At 41.3% G+C, this 22,026-nt stretch overlaps 1 protein-coding gene across 1 annotated transcript in view; it reads left to right on the forward strand.

Moving 5' to 3' along the window:
- Positions 1–17,584, forward strand: part of LOC126175073 (isoaspartyl peptidase/L-asparaginase) — a 55,724-nt gene extending 38,140 nt beyond the window's left edge. The window contains exons 3-7 of the mRNA XM_049921600.1: positions 1,892–1,969; positions 2,040–2,265; positions 10,246–10,364; positions 13,246–13,356; positions 16,166–17,584. Coding sequence (XP_049777557.1) covers positions 1,892–1,969; positions 2,040–2,265; positions 10,246–10,364; positions 13,246–13,356; positions 16,166–16,371 — 740 coding nt within the window. The 3' untranslated portion in view covers positions 16,372–17,584. The remainder of the gene's footprint in view (positions 1–1,891; positions 1,970–2,039; positions 2,266–10,245; positions 10,365–13,245; positions 13,357–16,165) is intronic.
- The last annotated feature ends 4,442 nt before the right edge of the window (positions 17,585–22,026 follow it).

The following is a 22,026-nucleotide window of genomic DNA, read 5'->3' on the forward strand; positions in this document are numbered from 1 at the left end:
TCCATAAATCCGGAAGAGTACGAGGGGTTTGAGATCTCTTCTGAACAGCGTGCTTCAAGGAATCCCAGAAATGTTCAATAATGCTCATGTGTGGGGAGTCTAGTGGTCAGTGGAGGTGTTTACCCTCAGAAGAGTGTTCCTGGAGCCACCTTGTAGCAATTCTGGACGTGTGGTGTGTCGCACTGTCCTGCTGGAATTGCCCAAGTCTGTCGGAATACACAATGGACATGAATTGGTGAACGTGATCAGACAGGATGCTTACGTACGTGTCACCTGTCAGAATGGTATCTAGACGTATCAGGGGTTCGATATCACTCCAACTACACACGCACCACACAATTACAGAGCCTCAACCACCTTGAACACTCCCCTGCTGACATGCTGGGTCCATTGGATTCATGATGTTGTCTCCATACCCGTACACATCCATCCACTCGATACAATTTGAAACGAGACTCGTCCAATCAGGCAACATGGTTCCAATTGTCATGAAGGGGTATACGTGGTCTGCAACCAGTATATGATACTGTCTTGCACGAGCTCCAGTGGACCAATGGATGTCCACATTAATGTTCCTCATAGTATAATGGAGCCCTCGCCAGCTTGTCCCCTGAAAGACGACTGATTCGCGACCTCCCATTGGCATTATGAAGAAAATATCGGGATTAAGCAGGCCATGTAACACTCTGCCACTGCCCCAACGTCTAGTGCCGATAGTCACATGCCCATGTCAGTCGTAGTTGCCGATGTCGTGGTGTTAACATGTATGGGTCATCGCAGCAGAGGCAGACGCTAGGAGTGTTCAGTGCTCTGTGCATTCAGATGCACACATACTCTGCCCAACGTTAAAGTCTGATGTTAGTTCCTCCACAGTTCCCCATGTATCCTGTTTTACCAATCTCACGACATCTGGACATGGTTTCACTTTGGTTTCGCCACGTGTCCAAGACACTCACTACAGCAGTCCTTGAACACCGGACATGTCCTGCCGTTTCCGAAATGGTCGTGCTGAACCTGCAGGCCGTCAGAATATGCCCTTGGTCAAACTCAGACAGCTCGCGCGCCTTTCCTGTTCTAAATACTGACAGCACACTCACTGAAACTATGTGTATGCACCATGCATGTGTCTGTCTAGCAGTCATTCCTCGCCAGATGCTGCTGCTATCACCTGGACGGGTTTGTATCGATAGCAGATCGGTGGTCATAATGTTCTGGCTGATCAGTCTAAATGACGATTTATTATCGAGCCTTATAACTTACACAAAGTGCGACCAGCACATTACAAGTCAGAGAGCAGACTGTCATACCAAAGAGAGTCCATACGATACACTGCTACTGGAAACCAGAGAGGTATTTTTCCTTCATACCAGCGGTCCTTATGTTTTTAATATAACGTTATTAACATCACTTCTTTCCCGTCTTGAATGTTAGGTCTCCTTTTTGGCGGGAAAAAAGTCGTGATAAACAAGTGCCGCTAACTCACTAATAGTAAAGGGGTAAAGACTTTATTAACATTAATCCATTACAAAAAGTCCTCTATGTATGTTTTGTTGACAGAATCAAGGAAAGCTTTGGAGGAGACTCAACGACGAATGAGACTTGTGTTGACAATGTTTTCCAGATACATCAATCATTAAGTGGCTCACATTATTATATCACAAGACAGAGGATATTGCACCCTGTAGTGTCTTCTACACATCTATAATGAAGTTTTCCTGCTTTCTAAGTAATTTGAGTGGTGTCTGACAGCAATGGAACTTCTATATCAATAAGAAATTTCCTCCTTGCATTGATCGGTAAATGAACTGTTCACAATATCTCGAACAAACTATATGTGGAAAGCTTTTTCATTACAATAATACCCTACTCCACATCGCTTTCTTTTTCTCAGGACATGGCTCTGTTCTTAATGCTGACGGAGAGGTTGAAATGGATGCCATCGTTATGGAAGGAACAGGACTTAATGCAGGTACAACAATTCATTTTAGTAATACAGAATACAGAGAAATTATCTGTACATTAAAGAGATTAATTTTCAGGAGCTGTTGGTGCCATCAAGAATGTATCTCACCCAGTGTATGTAGCCAGACTGGTGATGGAAAACACATCGCATGTTTTACTCGTTGGTGATGGTGCAAAACGTTTTGCTAATGATATGGGAGTTCCAGATGTACCTATGGAATCTCTGATAACGCAGAAAGCAAAAGATGCTTTGGAGAAATTTAAGAAGAGCAAAAGTAATGATCCAACTCGAACAGAACTGGGGTAATGTAAATGTCATAGTATCTTGACTGATTTTTCGCATTGTATACAAATATATATACAGGGTGTATCCGTAAGAGCATGCAAAAATTTAGCACGACGTAGAATTTGAGGCAGGGAACCTGGGATCGGAGAAGCCAGCTTAAGTTTATATGGAAGTAAACTTGCCTTCCGCTTGTTCTAGTATTACTGTTTTCCGGCTTACTTACAACTAACATGCGTACAAGTTTACATGTAATGTGCTGCTTATTTACATGTACATTCTTCATTTCCTGCAAGGTAACAAGGAGGAGGAGCCTGATTACCACGAAGTCATGATGCAGGTTTTCTTTACTTTGCTTGTCCGTAAGATGGCTTTGTTGTATCGTATTTACATTGTCCCATGACAAAACGTGCTATGAATCAGTGACAGACGCATTCATTACTCAGTGCTATTCAGAGACGTACAGTACAATATGATGGAGCAGGATCGGTACAGTATTTCCTGGTCGCTGGATTGGAAGGGGAGGTCCAATTCCATGGTCTGCAAGGTCACCTGACCTGAATCCCGTCGATTATATCTAAAGTCACTTGTGTATGAGACCCCGGTGTATACGGAGATGGAATTAGATGCCAGAATTGTAGCTGCCTGTGATGTGATTCGAAACACATAGGGGATATTTGTCAGCATGCGTCAGAATCTTGTTCGCCGATGTTGCATTGAGGTTGATGGCTGTCTGTTTCAGCACACATTGTAAGATACAGTACAAATCGTACGTTCATTGCGCCAATGATGGTATTTGCGGTTAATTAATGTAAATAAAAACGTACACAATAATGTGATTTTATTCCTTTTATTTCCTTAAACTGGCTTCTCCGATCCCCGGTTCCCTACCTCAAATTGTTTAGTGGTGCATCCTCTATGTCCCGTTAAATTTTTGCACGCTGTTGCGGGAACACCCTGCGTATCTATGAGGCGTCTGTTCTTTTGGACACCATTTTGAGCTGCGCGGTCTGGGGCGCCTTGCCACGGTTCGTGCTGCTCCCCCCATCGGAAGCTCGAGTCCTCCCTCCGGTGTGGGTGTGTGTGTTGTCCTTAGTATAAGTTAGTTTAAATTAGATTACGTAGTGTGGAAGCCAAGGGACTTATGACCTCAGCAGTTTGGTGGCACAGGAAGTTATCAGTACAACACAATTTTGATCGAGCACCCGTTATGAATTGAGGCACAAAGGAATTACAGAAATTGGCTGTGAGAAAGCAGTGATAAAAACCAAGGGGCCAAGTTGAAAATATGTGTTGGATCAGGATTCGAACCGGGTCAGACCCAAATTCTCAACTGCCACACACACTACTATACTAATGTAGTGCCCCTTGCCCATTATCCTCATTATTAGCGGCATTTCGACGATTCCCATAAGAGGGCGAACCTGGAGTGCATCTTCACTGAATAGGTTATTGGCCGTCTCACCTCAGTTATATATATATATATATATATATATATATATATATATTCTGACCAGTGGTGTTATTACTACTGCGTTTTGAAAGTTTAGCTTTAGTTATAATCACCCTATATATATATATATAACTGAGGTGAGACGGCCAATAACCTATACTACTGCGTTTTGAAACACCACTGGTCAGAATGACGTCAAATTGCAACGGAATATTATCTGAGAAGGGGGAAAACGTATGGCAGAAGAAAAAAAAACTGTGAAAATTGATCAATAGATGGCGTTGTATGTGTCAGAATCTGTCATGCGCACTATCCATTGAAGTTGGTATAAACACGCCGAGTACACGGCTTTTCCTCCTTCCGCGTCTGCGGCGTTCGCCACGACTGTCTCAATGCAGGATCACGCCCTGCTTGTAAAGCTGTATTACATGAACGATGACTGTGCACACGTCGCTCTGCAGAAGTTCCGGACACTGAAGGGTTTGAAAAAACGCATTGGTCCGATGATTGCCGTGGGTCTGCAGAAAATGATTAGGAAATTCGAAAAGACGGGTTCTTTTGGTGTGCAACCTGGTAGAGGGAGGAAACGAATTGGTTCGACGTCATTGGAAGCAGTGGCCACAGGAGGAGACGAGTGGTGGTGTGGAAACGTGTAGTGCACGGAGAATTGCCCGAGCTTTGGACATACCCGTGAGCACGGTGCGTAAAATCCTACGAAACGTCCTTGTTTGCAATCCATTCAAAATCACCCGCGTGCACAAGTTGCTTCTTGTTGACCTGGCAGCAAGAGAGATCTTTGCTTTAGAATTTCTTGCTTGCATGGAAGTAGACAATGATTGGCCGTGGAAGATTTTGTGGACAGACGAAACCCACTTCCATCTCACAGGATATCTGTATATACAGAATTATAGAATAAATATGGGCAACGGAAAATCCACACTCAAATCAACCAGTACCACTTCACCCTGAAAAGGTCACTGTGTGGTGCGGGTTTACGGCATCAGTTATCAGAGGACCACATTTTTTCGAAGAGACAGGTGCTTCCTGTCCTGTTACCTGTACCGTCACTGGTAAGCGCTATGATTGTCTTTTGCGGCCGAGCCTTTCTAGGCGCTACAGTCTGGAACCGCGCGACCGATACGGTCGCAGGTTCGAATCCTGCCTCGGTCATGGATGTGTGTGATGTCCTCAGGTTAGTTAGGTTTAAGTAGTTCTTAGTTCTAGGGGACTGATGACCTCAGAAATTAAGTCCCATAGTGCTCAGAGCCATTTAAACCATTTTTGTCTTTTGCGCAACCACGTCATTCCAGCTCTCCAACAGCGTCGATGTGTGGATGGGATCATTTTTATGTAAGATGGCGCACCTCCGCACATTGCAAATCCAGTTAAGCAGCTGCTGAAGCGCCATTTCGGAAATGATAGAATTATCAGTGGCCATTTACCTACAGCCTGGCCGTCCCGATCACCTGATCTAAATCCGTGTGACTTCTGGCTGTGGGGCTATCAGAAAGATGTGTTCAATGTTCCGATCGCAGACCTAGCTGCATTGAAGGCACGCACTGTGCAACACATTCAGAACGTTACTCCAGAAACACTTCGATCAGTTGTGGAACATGCTGTTTCTCGATATTAACTTGATGCAGAAAACGGTGGACAACATAGTGAACACGGAAATTAATAATCCGATTTGATTTTGATTGATGCTTTTTATGCCGTTTTTGGCCTCGGGACTATTAAAAAGCGATTTTTCCCATCCGATGTGATACGACTTTGCCGGGGTGGATGGGCTTACGTAACTAACAGTATCACACCTGTACAGCCAACCACACTGAATAGTACAGTTTGTTTAACGTCAGACGTACACCTTAGGCATTGTTGTATGATACATTTGTCATTTGTAGTCGACCACTATTAAATTATGATGCTTACAGCGCGATCTATTCCTAAGTTTTGTAACTATTTATTTTTCTTCTGCCATATGTTTCACCCCTTCTCCGACAATATTCCGATGCAATTTGACGTCATTCTGACGAATGGTGTTATTTCGACAGCGGTTTGAAAGTTTATCTTTAATTATGATCACCTTGTATATATGTATATGCGGTGTCTATGCTTTCTAACGTATCTGTAATTCTTTTGTGTCTTCATGTGAAGAGATCATTGGCTGTCTTCCCTTCAATATATATATATATTGAAGGGAAGACAGCCAATGATCTCTTCACTGCAAATACAAACCAAGCTTGAACTCTTACAGGAATCGCCGAAATGCCGTGAATAATGATGATAATGGGCATATGGGCATGGGGCACTACATTAGTAGTGTGTGGATAAGGTGAGAGTTTAGGTCTGATGGCAGGCGTGCTAGGGTAGCCCGTGCAGCCACGATGACTACTGTGTCAAGATGGCTCAGTTGTCAGAGCATCTGCCTAGTAAGCAGGAGAAGCAGGTTCGAATTACAATCTGGCATAGATTTTCCACTTTCCCGCTGACAGACAATGTCTATAATTCCTTTGTGTCTGTATTCAAATTACTTGAAGGGTATGAGCTAAAGTTTACTACTTAGGTTCGTTGTGTTTGGTGCACTGCCATATGACTGGAGCAAGTGCACGGTATTAATTATTCTCTTTTCCTGTGACAGACATGATTTTATCCAAGTAATAAAACTGTGTGTTTTATTACCCATTTTTACATCTATCCAGCATTACCATTCAGAAAAATTACAAAGCTTTTGTTGTGTTCAATATATTGTTAACAGAATTGTGGGTGAGAACGCTGCAACTTGATATGGTATCATTTCAACAAAATAATGCAATTTCTCTAGACATATATTGAGATACAGTCAGAAAATGTGGCAGTCTGGTTTAATTTGAAATGTGCCAGATTGCGTTAATGCCAAGTCTGGGCATTCAGACTCGCCCTTCACTTGAGTGCACCCACAAATTCCGATATGCCATCACTGTAGCAAAAAAGACAGGAGAAAGGGAGCTAATTTTCTCAAAGTGCGTTTTATATTGAGCCCTATTAACTAGTCTGAGCAGAGAAATTAATGAGACGTTCCATGCAGCGGGAAGTCATTTCACATTTGTATCCAACACTGACTATCAACATAGCTCAATGAATGAACTACCGAAACTGCAGCTTCGTGCACAGCGCCTATTTAAAGATGAGGTGGAACAGTTATCATAAAATGTTAAAATACAAGTTAGTATTTTATGTTAGTTATGTGATCTATCCATCTTATCTTCAGCATTCTTCTGTAGCACCACAGTTCAAAAGCTTCTATTCTCGTCTTGTCAAAACGGTTAATCGTCCATGATTTGTTCCCATACAAGGCTACACTCCAGACAAATTCCTTCAGAAAAGACTTTAAAACACTTGAAACTATAATCGATGTAAACAAATTTCTCTTCTTCAGGAACGCTTTTCTTGCCATTGTCATTCTACATTTCACATCCTTTACTCTGGCCATCATCATTTAGTATACTGTGCACTACTTCTACTTCTTTAAGTGTCTCGTTTTCTAATCTAATTCCCTCAGCAGCACGTGATTTAATTCGACTACATTTGATTATCCTTGTTTTGCTTTTGTTGAGTATATTCTCTTTTCAAGACACTGCCCCATTTCGGTCAACTGTTCTTCCAAGTCTTTTCCTGTCTCTGGGAGAATTACAACATCACAGACAAACCTCAAAGTTTTTATTTTTCCTCCATGAGCTTTCATCGCGTCTCCAAATTTTTATTTGTTTCCTTATACTGCCTCTTCAATCTGCAGATTGAATAACACTGGGGACAGGCTACAACCCTCCATTCTCAACCACTGTTTCTCTTTCATGCACCTTGACTCTTGTAACTGCCGTCTGGTTTCTTTACATAGGTAAACAGCATTTTGCTATTTTTTCCCTGCTGCCTTCAGAATTTCGAAGAGCATATTCCAGTCACTATTGTCAAAAACTTTCTCTAATTCGGTAAGTGCTATCAAGGTAGATTTGCTATTCCTTAAACTATCTACTAATATAAGTCGTAGGCTCAGTATTGCCTCACGTGTTCCAGTATTTCTCTGGAACCCAAACTGATCTTCTTCGAGTTCAACTTCTACCAGTTTCTCTATTCTTCTGGAAATAATTCGTGTTAGTATTTTCCAAACATGATTTATTATACTGAAGTTCGGTAATATTCACAGATGTCAGCACCTGCTCTCTTTGGAACTGGAATTGTTACGTTCTTCTTCAAATCTGTCTCACATCTTGCACATCAGGTGGAATAGTTTTGTCTCTCCCAAGGATACCAATAATTCTGACGGAATGAAAATACATATATGTATTTTGACTAACAATAAATTGTACATTGTTCAGATGGTAAAAGTGATATGTATTACTTTCATGTGCCTCATTTTATATGCACACTTTTACCGTGGGATTTATAAAAGCCAACCAAAAATGTTCAAGAACCTCAAATTATCTAATTGAAGATTTCATTAAATAACATGTTATTCCAGTAATACTGCACACTTTTGGAAAGAGGAAGACAGGACTACGGACTACGATGTTTTTGAAAGAATTGCATTCTAAGTTTCTAACATTCTGAAAATCAACAACTTTGATAAAGATAACTTTTTAACTTTTCAGAAAAGATCAGATGTTCTTTAGATGGATGAGAATGAGGGCTTTTTTACAAAGTAGTTCAATCACAAAACAAACAACTGTGAGTGTGCTCTGATTTTCAGGTGTATTTATTTTTCACCACTCGTAAATTTTGAATATTTTTAAATAAAGTGTTTCTACATGAACTATTTACGTTGTGTTTATCAGCAGCTTGAAAGCAATACATTGAATAATAATTTTTAGAATAATGCACTTGTATAGGAATTGCTTGTAGTAAAGAGTGTCCCATAGAGAACACACTTTTAAAATGCCTGCCATTCCTGTTATAGTATATTGACAGCAGTGATGGTTGCATGATTGTCATTTGTTTTCTTTGTGGTAAGTAATAAAGAAGTACACGACAGAATAGTGTGTTGGCCTAGTGAAAACTTGTCGCTAATGCAGTGAAGATTGCGCAGAGACAGTTCGTAAACTCCGTGGAATGTTTGGTCAATGTAATGCACCGAATAAGTTGACTATGATGAGTCTGACTGCTAAATTTGAGAAAAGTTGTATGGTTGGGGGTTTTCAAAATGGCTCTGTGCACTATGCGACTTAACTTCTGAGGTCATCAGTCACCTAGAACTTAGAACTAATCAAACCTAACTAACCTAAGGACATCACACACGTCCGTGCCCGAGGCAGGAATCGAACCTGCGACTGTAGCGGTCGCTCGGTTCCAGACTGTAGCGCCTAGGACCGCACGGCCACTCCGGCCGGCGGTTGTGGGTGTTACACCCTCGTGGCGTCCTTGTATTAGTCACTGTGCACAGAACGTCACCATTATGTGTAATAATATAGCTCTTAGTTTAAGAAAAAGTACTTGCTGACGTTCACAACAATTAGATATTCCCAGAACCAGAGTGCAACGAATTCTCAAAGGTGGTCTGTGCCTTCGGGTTTATAAAATCCAACTGGCACAAGAAGGAAATCCGAACGATCATTAAAATCGCCAAGCGTTTGCCTATTCGGTGCTCGCGGAACAAAGAGCGGGCAACAGTTTCATCAAAAAACTATCGTTCACTGACGAGGCGCAGTTTCTGTTGAATAGCTTCACGAATAGGCAAAACTGTAGGATTTGGGACACAGAAAACACTCGAGTAATTATGGAGAAGGCACTACATCCACAACGAGTGACTGTGTGATGTAGCATTTGGGCTGAGGGCGTAATTATGCCGTACTTCTAAGACGGCGCCAGAAACGCATAACCTCTGGATGGCGTATTGCTACCGCAATATTTTAAGAGAGTTTCTGTGATCCGAACGGGATCGTGTGAATACTGAACAGATTTGGTTTCAAGAAGATGGTACAAACCGTCAGACATCGTTTTCAACAGTCGACCTGCTACGAGACAGGTTCTGTGGCAGATGACGTGAATTGGCCACACAGATCTTGTGATCTGACACCATGACATTTCTTTCTGCGGGGATATTTGAAATCTGTGTGTACACCAACAAACTACGAGCACTTTCACAACTCAAGACCAAGATTCAGCTTGTAACTTCAAAACTCGAGGTGCAAATATGGCGAAAAGTTATGGAAAATTTCATCGAAAGAACGAGAGCTTGCTTGTAGAGTCGTCGAGGGCATTTGAATTGTATCATGCAGTAATGTGAAAATTGCTTAATTTCTTCAATAAATTTCTATGTTATTATGCTCTAAGAAGTTGCTTTTATTGTGGGGACACATTTGATATGACTAACATACGAGAAAGACAGAAAAATGAAAAGAAGAAAATAATATTCAGTGTTAGGACCGGCACTATAGCAAATGGAGCTATTACACCTTTCTGTTTCAAGATTTGTATGGATTACTTGTTACATTTACACAACAGCACATTTATATTTTATATTTTGTTTTTGAAATTATTTTTTTATAAAATTATAATATAATTTGGAAATCCACAGAGGTGTTGGCACTGTAGGAGCAGTAGCTGTGGATTCTGAGGGTCATGTAGTGTGTGCAACCTCCACTGGTGGAACGAGTGGCAAAATGGTTGGACGCGTTGGCGACACTCCCATACCAGGTAAATTTACTTTATATTGAGCGTATTCGAAAGAAAATTTGTCGAGAAATAATTTGCATCCGCTGACTGGCTTTCAAGTTTTACTGTATGTTATTATCTTGAAAATTCCAGAATATCACCTTTCATCAAATGAGTAACAGAAAAAGCACACAAGAAATTTCCCAAAAAGTCGTGTGTACATTTTCTTCTATGTTGCCTAAAACATGTCAAAAATGTGAAACAGTTCTTAATTATACATCACAAGTAAATACACTGTTAAATATTGTGGTTTAACACACTGCTTTCGGATGTGCTATAAATGTTACTTATTACTGATGTAGCAGTGATGATTAGAAACATTAATTATGGAAGTTTGACGAGAACCTGAACCGTGCCACACCATTCAGTGCACAGTCTTGAACACGAAGCTTGGCAGCAAACGACCCCTACATACCCCCATGTTGACCCAAATGGCATCGTCAGTTACGATTGCAGAGGGCACAATATCTTGATAACACAACCGTGGATCAATCGGCACATGACGCCTGGTAACGAATACGTTTCTTGTTACACCAGCTTGATGAACGAGACCAGGCGAATGAATGCTCGAAATATTCAACATGCCACGGACACAGGCCGGTTGCTGCACGAAACATGCTCATGGGCTTTAATGGGACCTGTGGTAGTAATTGAAAGCACCAGGACCTCTGTGGACTAGACGAACATTATTGCTGACCACTCGAACCCTTTTTTGATGTCTTCATAGACAGTGATGATATTTTCCGGTAGAATAACAGTATGTGTCACAAGGCTGGAATCGTGCTACAGTGAGCTCACGTTGATGTCTTAGCCACCGAATTCGCCTAGTCTGAACCCGATGGAACACATCTGGAGTGCTATCGAGTGCCATCCATGTGTCCCAAAACCACTGGCATGTAATTTGCAGGAATTGTGTGGCTTGTGTGCAGACATCAACCAGTTTGATGAATGAGCTCAGAGGAAGACAAGGACATAGCTATGACCATATCTTAGAAACCATAGTGATGTTCATAGCAAGCTTTGACTTAAAGATAGCTTTCTCTTAAGAAAATTAGAATACTATGGTGTCACTGGCAGTGCTGCAAAATGGTTCAAATCTTACCTAACTAACAGTAAACAAAAGGCGTTATTGTGAAACACATGTAGAGTAAGCAATCAGTCTTCATCTGATTATTTACATGTGGTGTTTCTCAAGAGTCCATCTTGGGCCTGTTGCTTTTTCTTGTCGTCATTAATGATCTCTCGTCTGTTACATTGCCACAAGCTAAGTTTGTTTTGCTTGCAGGTGATACAAAGATTGCAATATGTCGCAAGTCACGTACAGATTTAGAAATAGCTGCTAATCAAATTGTCTCTGACATTAATAAATAATAATTTATAAATTAATTCACTGTCGTTAAACTTTGAAAGACCCACTACATGCAGTACCTGTAAGAGATTTCCTTCCATCATGTGTACAATATATGAAGACATGCAGATCAAAGAGTTTGACAGCATTAAATTTCTGGGATTACAGCTTGATAGTAAATTAAGTATGGAAGCGCATATTACCAAACTGCTGAAACGCCTAAAGAAGTCTGTATTAGCAGTGAGAATGATGTCAGATGTACGAGATATAAATATAAAATGTTGCATACTTTGCTTACTTTCATTCTATTATGTCATTCGCGATTATATTCTGGGGTAACTCGTTAAACCAACCAAAAGTTTAAGGGTTGCAAAAACGTGTAATAAGACTTATTTGTGATGTAAACTCAAGAACATCGTGTAGAACCTGTTCAAGGAACTTTGTATTCCAACCACTGTTCCTCAGTATATTTATCCCTTAGTGAAATTTGTTGCAAGTAATATATCTTTATTTCTGACCAATAGCTCAAAACATAGCATCAATTCTAGGAATAAGAACAATCTACATAAAGACCTAATATTACTATCTTGGTCCAAAATGGGGTCCAATATTCAGGAACACACATTTTCAATAAATTGCTAGCAACCATTAAAAACTTGGTTTCAGATGAAGCACGATTTAAACAGTGTTTAAAAGGCTTTTTGATAGGCAACTACTTCTACCCTATAGATGAGTGTCTTAATAGAGACTGTTAGACAAACTTGATTAAAATGTCTGTTAGATTTCAGTTTTGACAGCACTTGGTGACAACAGTCAAGATTAGGTATTTCGTGTATGATAAATTTATTAAAAGTGCATAACAGTATTTCAATGTATTAATTCTGTAAATATCAGCAGTTCCAGTATACTGTTATGTATTTGCCTATTTTGACTATCTCCTGACAAATGATCGGGGTAATGAGTATTATACTCAAATGTTTCACGTTTTTTAAGTTATATATTCTGACTTGTTCCACAGTCATGAAAATTATCCCATTTTTGGGTCTACAGAACGAAATCTGAATCTAATTTAATATAATCTTACCTTAAGTTACTAGAATGAGACACATATGATTTAATGTTGATTTCATCAACACTTACTACTCTCTGTTTAGCTCTTTTTTTTATGTCAGTATTATTTTCAGCTGTACTTCTTACTTCACATAACGTCCCCCACCTTTTGCTATATTTCATTGTAGTGTCTTTAGATAGGTGAAATATGAATCACGCTTATACACTCATGCATCAGGCAGAGAAAAATAACAGCGATGGTGGTACAATCTTGTTTTATGAATTTCAAAAAAGGGTCTCATTCTGACTGAAATTACTACAAGTGAATGTATAGAGTCATAGTACATAACTGTTGAAACTTTATGAACTGCAAGTGTGTTGTATAATGCTTATTTTTGTAGTATTTACATAAAGAAAAAATAACAGCAAATGTGAAAAGAAGCTAATCCATCAACTTCACTGCAGGTTCAGGAGGATACAGTGATGATCAGATTGGCACTGTATCCACTACAGGTGTTGGTGAATCTATTATGAAAGTTAATCTGGCCCATCTTGTTTTGAATATTATGAAACAAGGTAACGTATTACAATTTATTTTCTGTCTAATATGTAAATAGGTGATCAATATATTACCTTATGCATAACATTCCAATAAAATTCAGATCTGTTTACCATCAAACATGGCACCTGTACAGTGCATTCTTGTGAAATATTACTTGGATTCTTACTTTTCAAGTTGTCCCAGTTACAAATATGCATGCATTCTTACCTTCCTTATTCAGTCAACATCTTTCCTAATTATCTTCTAGTATATAAACATTTACCAATTTTGCTTTCATAACCTTACATGGATAATATAATATCATTTCATGCCTTGGCTGTCCTCTTGAATCTTCCTGTTACTGAAATTGTGGTAGTCTGACTGCCAATACCCTAGTCTTGTTCTAATAGTAGAAAAACACACATACTCAAAGGAAGTGTCACTTGTAAGAGGGTACAGTTACTCACTCAAAATTTTATGCTGGAATGGCTATCATGGAGCCCATAGGTAGGTCTTATGACCACCAATGTATTGACTACACTAACAACATACAGTACCATGTTCTGGTGATACTGTGGTAACAGGAGGAAAATGAGTATTTGTTTCAACATGAAACTCATTTGAATCATTCTTCCCAGCACAAGTGCATTCAGACTGCAAAGCTGGAAGTTGGATTGTTGAATTGTAGTTGTCTGCTGCCAATTACTTAGTGATATTATTATATATTTTACTAGCATTTTTCCATTTGGACCCTATGTAAATTTTCGTTAATTTTTTTTCCTGCACCTAGTTAATCATTGTTTCAGTTTCTTACTCATATTTCTTTTTAGTTTCATGCTGAAATTCAGCTGTCACAAACTTTTTTCAGTTTTCAGGTTTTCAATGTATAGATCTAGTTTTGACCACCATGCATTATTGATGCATGTCATCATAGTTGAACAATGTAAATAATACGAAATAGGAAAAAATGTCAGCTAGATAGTAATAAAACAGTTATTCGTTGATCTCTGTTACAGGAGGCCTTTATATTCTGGATCTTAAGTACTACGGTTACTCCATTCTTACTTTGTAATTACACTCCTGGAAATGGAAATAAGAACACATTGACACCGGTGTGTCAGACCCACCATACTTGCTCCGGACACTGCGAGAGGGCTGTACAAGCAATGATCACACGCACGGCACAGCGGACACACCAGGAACCGCGGTGTTGGCCGTTGAATGGCGCTAGCTGCGCAGCATTTGTGCACCGCCGCCGTCAGTGTCAGCCAGTTTGCCGTGGCATACAGAGCTCCATCGCAGTCTTTAACACTGGTAGCATGCCGCGACAGCGTGGACGTGAACCGTATGTGCAGTTGACGGACTTTGAGCGAGGGCGTATAGTGGGCATGCGGGAGACCGGGTGGACGTACCGCCGAATTGCTCAACACGTGGGGCGTGAGGTCTCCACAGTACATCGATGTTGTCGCCAGTAGTCGGCGGAAGGTGCACGTGCCCGTCGACCTGGGACCGGACCGCAGCGACGTACGGATGCACGTCATGACCGTAGGATCCTACGCAGTGCCGTAGGGGACCGCACCGCCACTTCCCAGCAAATTAGGGACACTGTTGCTCCTGGGGTATCGGCGAGGACCATTCGCAACCGTCTCCATGAAGCTGGGCTACGGTCCCGCACACCGTTAGGCCGTCTTCCGCTCACGCCCCAACATCGTGCAGCCCGCCTCCAGTGGTGTCGCGACAGGCGTGAATGGAGGGACGAATGGAGACGTGTCGTCTTCAGCGATGAGAGTCGCTTCTGCCTTGGTGCCAATGATGGTCGTATGCGTGTTTGGCGCCGTGCAGGTGAGCGCCACAATCAGGACTGCATACGACCGAGGCACACAGGGCCAACACCCGGCATCATGGTGTGGGGAGCGATCTCCTACACTGGCCGTACACCACTGGTGATCGTCGAGGGGACACTGAATAGTGCACGGTACATCCAAACCGTCATCGAACCCATCGTTCTACCATTCCTAGACCGGCAAGGGAACTTGCTGTTCCAACAGGACAATGCACGTTCGCATGTATCCCGTGCCACCCAACGTGCTCTAGAAGGTGTAAGTCAACTACCCTGGCCAGCAAGATCTCCGGATCTGTCCCCCATTGAGCATGTTTGGGACTGGATGAAGCGTCGTCTCACGCGGTCTGCACGTCCAGCACGAACGCTGGTCCAACTGAGGCGCCAGGTGGAAATGGCATGGCAAGCCGTTCCACAGGACTACATCCAGCATCTCTACGATCGTCTCCATGGGAGAATAGCAGCCTGCATTGCTGCGAAAGGTGGATATACACTGTACTAGTGCCGACATTGTGCATGCTCTGTTGCCTGTGTCTATGTGCCTGTGGTTCTGTCAGTGTGATCATGTGATGTATCTGACCCCAGGAATGTGTCAATAAAGTTTCCCCTACCTGGGACAATGAATTCACGGTGTTCTTATTTCAATTTCCAGGAGTGTACATACTCTGTATTATCATTATAACTGATACAAGATTCGAAGCTACTTTCCCTCCACTTCATCCATCACCTGAGCATCTCACCATTTACTTTCTTACAAGAAAAATTTTAAATAATTCTGAAGTCTACTGCCCAGCTTCAGTCGTTTTTCTTTTGTCGCTTTTTAACAGACATTTCTTCACTGTCATACAGAAGTTTTGAATGTCATAAAGTTATTTTTAATTTATATCTGATATCTACCTATTAGAGGATATAGTAATGATATGTCAGACAAACAATGAATCAAGAGTATAATAAGTTTGAAGTACCCACGAAAATGTGCCCTCATGAACTACATTATTTTTCAGGTAAAACAGCTCAAGAAGCAACAATCGAAGCAGTTAATGAAATGACAAATAGGGTTGGTAAAACAGCAGGTGCTATAACTCTTTCTAATGCAGGAGATATTGGGATTGGGTTCAATTCAAAGAAAATGGCCTGGGCATACCAGAAAGGCAATGAAGTACATTATGGTATCCGAGATGGTGATGACTTTATAGAGCAGATAAATTAAATTTTAATTTTACCTTCAAGAGTCACCAGCTTAATATTCACTTGAGCAACATCAGCATTATGTTAAAGTTTATTTTCCTCACTACATAATTGTATATTATGGACACAATAAAAAAATCAGCAACTGCAGTCACACATATGTAGTTGCATTATGTATGGCACATCGAAACATGTAACAGCACAGACATGTTACTTCCTATTGAGCTACAGCACTTTTCTTAGCATATGTATACATTTTATCAAATACAGCTCTACAGACACTCAGTCACATTGACTTGTGGCCACACCGCGACTGACTGTTTCTGCTTGTAACCTAATTCTCAATTAATAAAGGATCATAATAAGTAAATCTGATTTATGTAATACTGTTTACTGTTATTATCAGTGTGTATCATCTCCCCTTATATTATTGTTTACCTAGATTATATTGAAATTATGGTATTACTTGTTAACTACATTAATGATAAACTAATTGTACTACCACATACTGTACTTGTGGCAGGCCATGTTTATGAAAAATGTGCTAAAATTATTTACTTACCTTGGAAAAAGTAAATACTAGTACTTGTTCAGATTTTATTTGGTAGTGTGCATTCCTATGCACCTACACATTTATTAGCTACCGATTGCTTTTCCTCAGTTTTGTTAGTATATCCATTGTCTTGTAAATTCTGTTATTGTGCATTTATTTAATTTAAAACAAGCTTTTATTCTTTGTTATTATTGTATGTCACAGAGATTATGAAAACTCATATTACAAATTGCATAGAAGTTGAGCAGAATCTTATAAAAATAATTTTTGTCATTAATTCTTTTGTTTTTCATTATAATACAGTTATCTGAAGCTAATCACCAATAGGTGACAAAACAAAGGCACTATTCTGAACCATAGTAAATTGTCATCATCCATTTTCTAAATTTCTACCATTCACATCAGTACAAAAAATAATAATTCCATGAATTTCTTATTGTTTGTAGATATTTATGTCAGAAATGAAGAATGCAGGTGCAGAAAATGACACAATAGAATGAATGTTGAGGATTTTTTAAATAATACCTAAATTAAACATTATCTTGTCTTCTGAAGAGTAATGTGTTATAATCAGAGCAAAAAATGATGCAATTACAATGATCCTGTATCAGTTCCATCTCTGTTCACAAACCGTTTGTTACCTGAGACAGTGTAGCGCCAATAAAAGCATGTTTGCTTCTAGTATCGGTGTCTATGTAGCAGTTATATCTTACCTCACAAAATACCTCTTAGCTCACCTGTATCTGGACTATATTCGTTCTCACTGGAAGACACTTCTCTTGGTTTTATTATCAGTTGGTAACTGACAGTATCCTAGCATTACAACCCTCCTTACGTTCATCATTTGGATGAATCAAGGTGAGAAATAGTGGCAGAGGCCATCATCAGAACTGGAGTATTGTGTTTTAGCCACATAATACAGTGAGCTGTGGCTGTGTCTAGTACCAGTGTAACCCACCACTACAGTACACAGGTGTGGGGAAAATCTATCTTTTAAATAGGGGGAACACCCTCCAATTGGAGTAATGTACCACCACTGACTGCAAATTTGTAGCCACAGAACAGCACTTACAGGGAACTGTGTGGAACTTGAACCATATCAGCCAAGTCACATTACAACATTCACATATATATATATATATATATATATATATATATATATATATATATATATATATATATATATATATATATATATATATATAGGGTGTTACAAAAAGGTACGGCCAAACTTTCAGGAAACATTCCTCACACACAAATAAAGAAAAGATGTTATGTGGACATGTGTCCAGAAACGCTTAATTTCCATGTTAGAGCTCATTTTAGTTTCGTCAGTATGTACTGCACTTCCTCGATTCATCGCCAGTTGGCCGAATTGAAGGAAGGTAATGTTGACTTCGGTGCTTGTGTTGAAATGCGACTCATTGCTCTACAGTACTAGCATCAAGCACATCAGTACGTAGCATCAACAGGTTAGTGTTCATCACGAACGCGGTTTTGCAGTCAGTGCAAAGATTTACAAATGCGGAGTTCGTAGATGCCCATTTGACGTATGGATTAGCACAGGGCAATAGCCGTGGCGCGGTACGTTTGTATCGAGACAGATTTCCAGAACGAAGGTGTCCCGACAGGAAGACGTTTGAAGCAATTGATCGGCGTCTTAGGGAGCATGGAACATTCCAGCCTATGACTCGCGACTGGGGAAGACCTAGAACGACGAGGACACCTGCAATGGACGAGGCAATTCTTCGTGCAGTTCACGATAACCCTAATGTCAGCGTCAGAGAAGCTGCTGCTGTACAAGGTAACGTTGACCACGTCACTGTATGTAGAGTGCTACGGGAGAACCAGTTGTTTCCGTACCATGTACAGCGTGTGCAGGCACTATCAGCAGCTGATTGGCCTCCACGGGTACACTTCTGCGAATGGTTCATCGAACAATGTGTCAATCCTCATTTCAGTGCAAATGTTCTCTTTACGGATGAGGCTTCATTCCAACGTGATCAAATTGTAAATATTCACAATCAACAGGTGTGGGCTGACGAGAATCCGCACGCAATTGTGCAATCACGCCATCAACACAGATTTTCTGTGAACGTTTGGGCAGGCATTGTTGGTGATGTCTTGATTGGGCCCCATGTTCTTCCACATACGGGATACTCTACCTGTGCTGCTAGAACATGTGCCTTTACAAGTACGCACAACATGTGGTTCATGCACGATGGAGCTTCTGCGCATTTCAGTCGAAGTGTTCGTACGCTTCTCAACAACAGATTCGGTGACCGATGGAATGGTAGAGGCGGACCAATTCCATTGCCTCCACGCTCTCCTGACCTCAATCCTCTTCATTTTCATTTATGGGGGCATTTGACAGCTCTTGTCTACGCAACCCCGGTACCAAATGTAGAGACTCTTCGTGCTCGTATTGTGGACCGCTGTGATACAATACGCCATTCTCCAGGCCTGCATCAGCGCATCAGGGATTCCATGCGAAACAGGGTGGATGCAAGTATCCTCGCTAACGGAGGGCATTTTGAACATTTCCTGTAACAAAGTGTTTAAAGTCACGCTGGTACGTTCTGTTGCTGTGTGTTTCCATTCCATGATAATGTTATTTGAAGAGAAGTAATAAAATGAGCTCTAACATGGAAAGTAAGCGTTTCCGGACACATGTCCACATAACATATTTTCTTTCTTTGTGTGTGAGGAATGTTTCCTGAAAGTTCGGCCGTACCTTTTTGTAACACCCTATATATATATACAGGGTGAGTCACCTAACATTGCCGCTGGATATATTTCGTAAACCACATCAAATACTGACGAACCGATTCCACAGACCGAACGTTAGGAGAGGGACTAGTGTAATTGGTTAATACAAACCATAAAAAAATGCACGGAAGTATGTTTTTTAACACAAACCTACGTTTTTTAAATGGAACTCCGTTAGTTTTGTTAGCACATCTGAACATATAAACAAATACGTAATCAGTGCCGTTTGTTGCATTGTAAAATGTTAATTACATCCGGAGATATTGTAACCAAAAGTTGACGCTTGGGTACCACTCCTCCGCTGTTCGATCGTGTGTATCGGAGAGCACCGAATTACGTAGGGATCCAAAGGGAATGGTGATGGACCTTAGGTACAGAAGAGACTGGAACAGCACATTACGTCCACATGCTAACACCTTTTTATTGGTCTTTTTAAAAAAAAATGGTTCTGAGCACTATGGGATTCAACTGCTGAGGTCATTAGTCCCCTAGAACTTAGAACTAGTTAAACCTAACTAACCTAAGGACATCACAAACATCCATGCCCGAGGCAGGATTCGAACCTGCGACCGTAGCGGTCTTGCGGTTCCAGACTGCAGCGCCTTTAACCGCACGGCCACTTCGGCCGGCTGGGTCTTTTTCACTGACGCACATGTACATTACCATGAGGGATGAGGTACACGTACACACGACGTGATTTCCATTTTCAATTACGGAGTGGAATAGAGTGTGTCCCGACATGTCAGGCCAATAGATGTTCAATGTGGTGGTCATCATTTGCTGCACACAACTGCAATCTCTGGCGTAATGAATGTCGTACACGCCGCAGTACATCTGGTGTAATGTCGCCGCAGGCTGCCACAATACGTTGTTTCATATCCTCTGGGGTTGTAGGCACATCACGGTACACATTCTCCTTTAACGTACCCCACAGAAAGAAGTCCAGAGGTGTAAGATCAGGGGAACGGGCTGGCCAATTTATGCGTCCTCCACGTCCTATGAAACGCCCGTCGAACATCCTGTCAAGGGTCAGCCTAGTGTTAATTGCGGAATGTGGAGGTGCACCATCATGCTGATACCACATACGTCGACGCGTTTCCAGTAGGACATTTTCGAGCAACGTTGGCAGATCATTCTGTAGAAACGCGATGTATGTTGCAGCTGTTTGGGCCCCTGCAATGAAGTGAGGACCAATGAGGTGGTCACCAATGATTCCGCACCATACATTTACAGTCCACGGTCGCTGTCGCTCTACCTGTCTGAGCCAGCGAGGATTATCCACGGACCAGTAATGCATGTTCCGTAGATTCACTGCTCCGTGGTTTGTGAAACCCGCTTCATCGGTAAACAGGTAGAACTGCAACGCATTCTCTGTTAATGCCCATTGACAGAATTGCACTCGATGATTAAGGTCATCACCATGTAATTGCTGATGTAGCTACACATGAAACGGGTGAAAGCGGTGACGATGCAGTAAGCGCATGACACTATTTTGACTCAGTCCACCGGCTCTCGCAATGTCCCGTGTACTCATGTGTGGGTTCATGGCAACAGCAGCTAACACACCAACTGCACCCGCTTGTCCTGTGACGGGCCTGTTACGGACCCGTTTGCGTGCTACGACCATACCTGTTGCATACAGTTGGCGGTAGATGTTTTGCAATGTGCGGCACGTTGGATGCTCTCTGTCTGGGTACCGTTCTGCATACACCCTGCAGGCTTCAGCTGCATTTCGTCGACACTCGCCATAGATGAGTATCATCTCCGCCTTTTCAGAGTTCGAATACACCATGGTCACAGTTCCTACAACACTACACTATCACAGACGTCTGGTAAGACGGTGTACTACAGTTGGTCTGCGTGCGGAGACGAATGCAGAATAACAATAGCAGCAAGCGCTACATGCGGACACTGCGACAGCTAGACCAAACCACAACAGTGCACTACAGCCACACTCGTAAACATGGTCGTCATCGTAAACATGTCCCTGCAGATGCTGCTCGCCGGCCGTGGCCCGTGTTTGTTACAACACGCCACTGAACGTTGGAGGTTTCAAGCGTCAACTTTAGGTTACAATATCTCCGGATGTAATTAACATTTTACAATGCAACAAACGGGACTGATTACGTATTTGTTTATATGTTCAGATGTGCTAACAAAACTAACGTGGTTCCACTTTAAAAACGTAGGTTTGTGTTAAAAAACATACTTCCGTGCATTTTTGTATGGTTTGTATTAAACAATTACACTAGCCCCTCTCCTCACGTTCGGTCTGTGGAATCGCTTCGTCAGTATTTGATGTGGTTTACGAAATATATCCAGCGGTAACGTTAGGTGACTCACCCTATATATATA

This window comes from Schistocerca cancellata, chromosome 3 (assembly GCF_023864275.1).
Source record: "Schistocerca cancellata isolate TAMUIC-IGC-003103 chromosome 3, iqSchCanc2.1, whole genome shotgun sequence".
Lineage (NCBI taxonomy): Eukaryota > Metazoa > Arthropoda > Insecta > Orthoptera > Acrididae > Schistocerca > Schistocerca cancellata.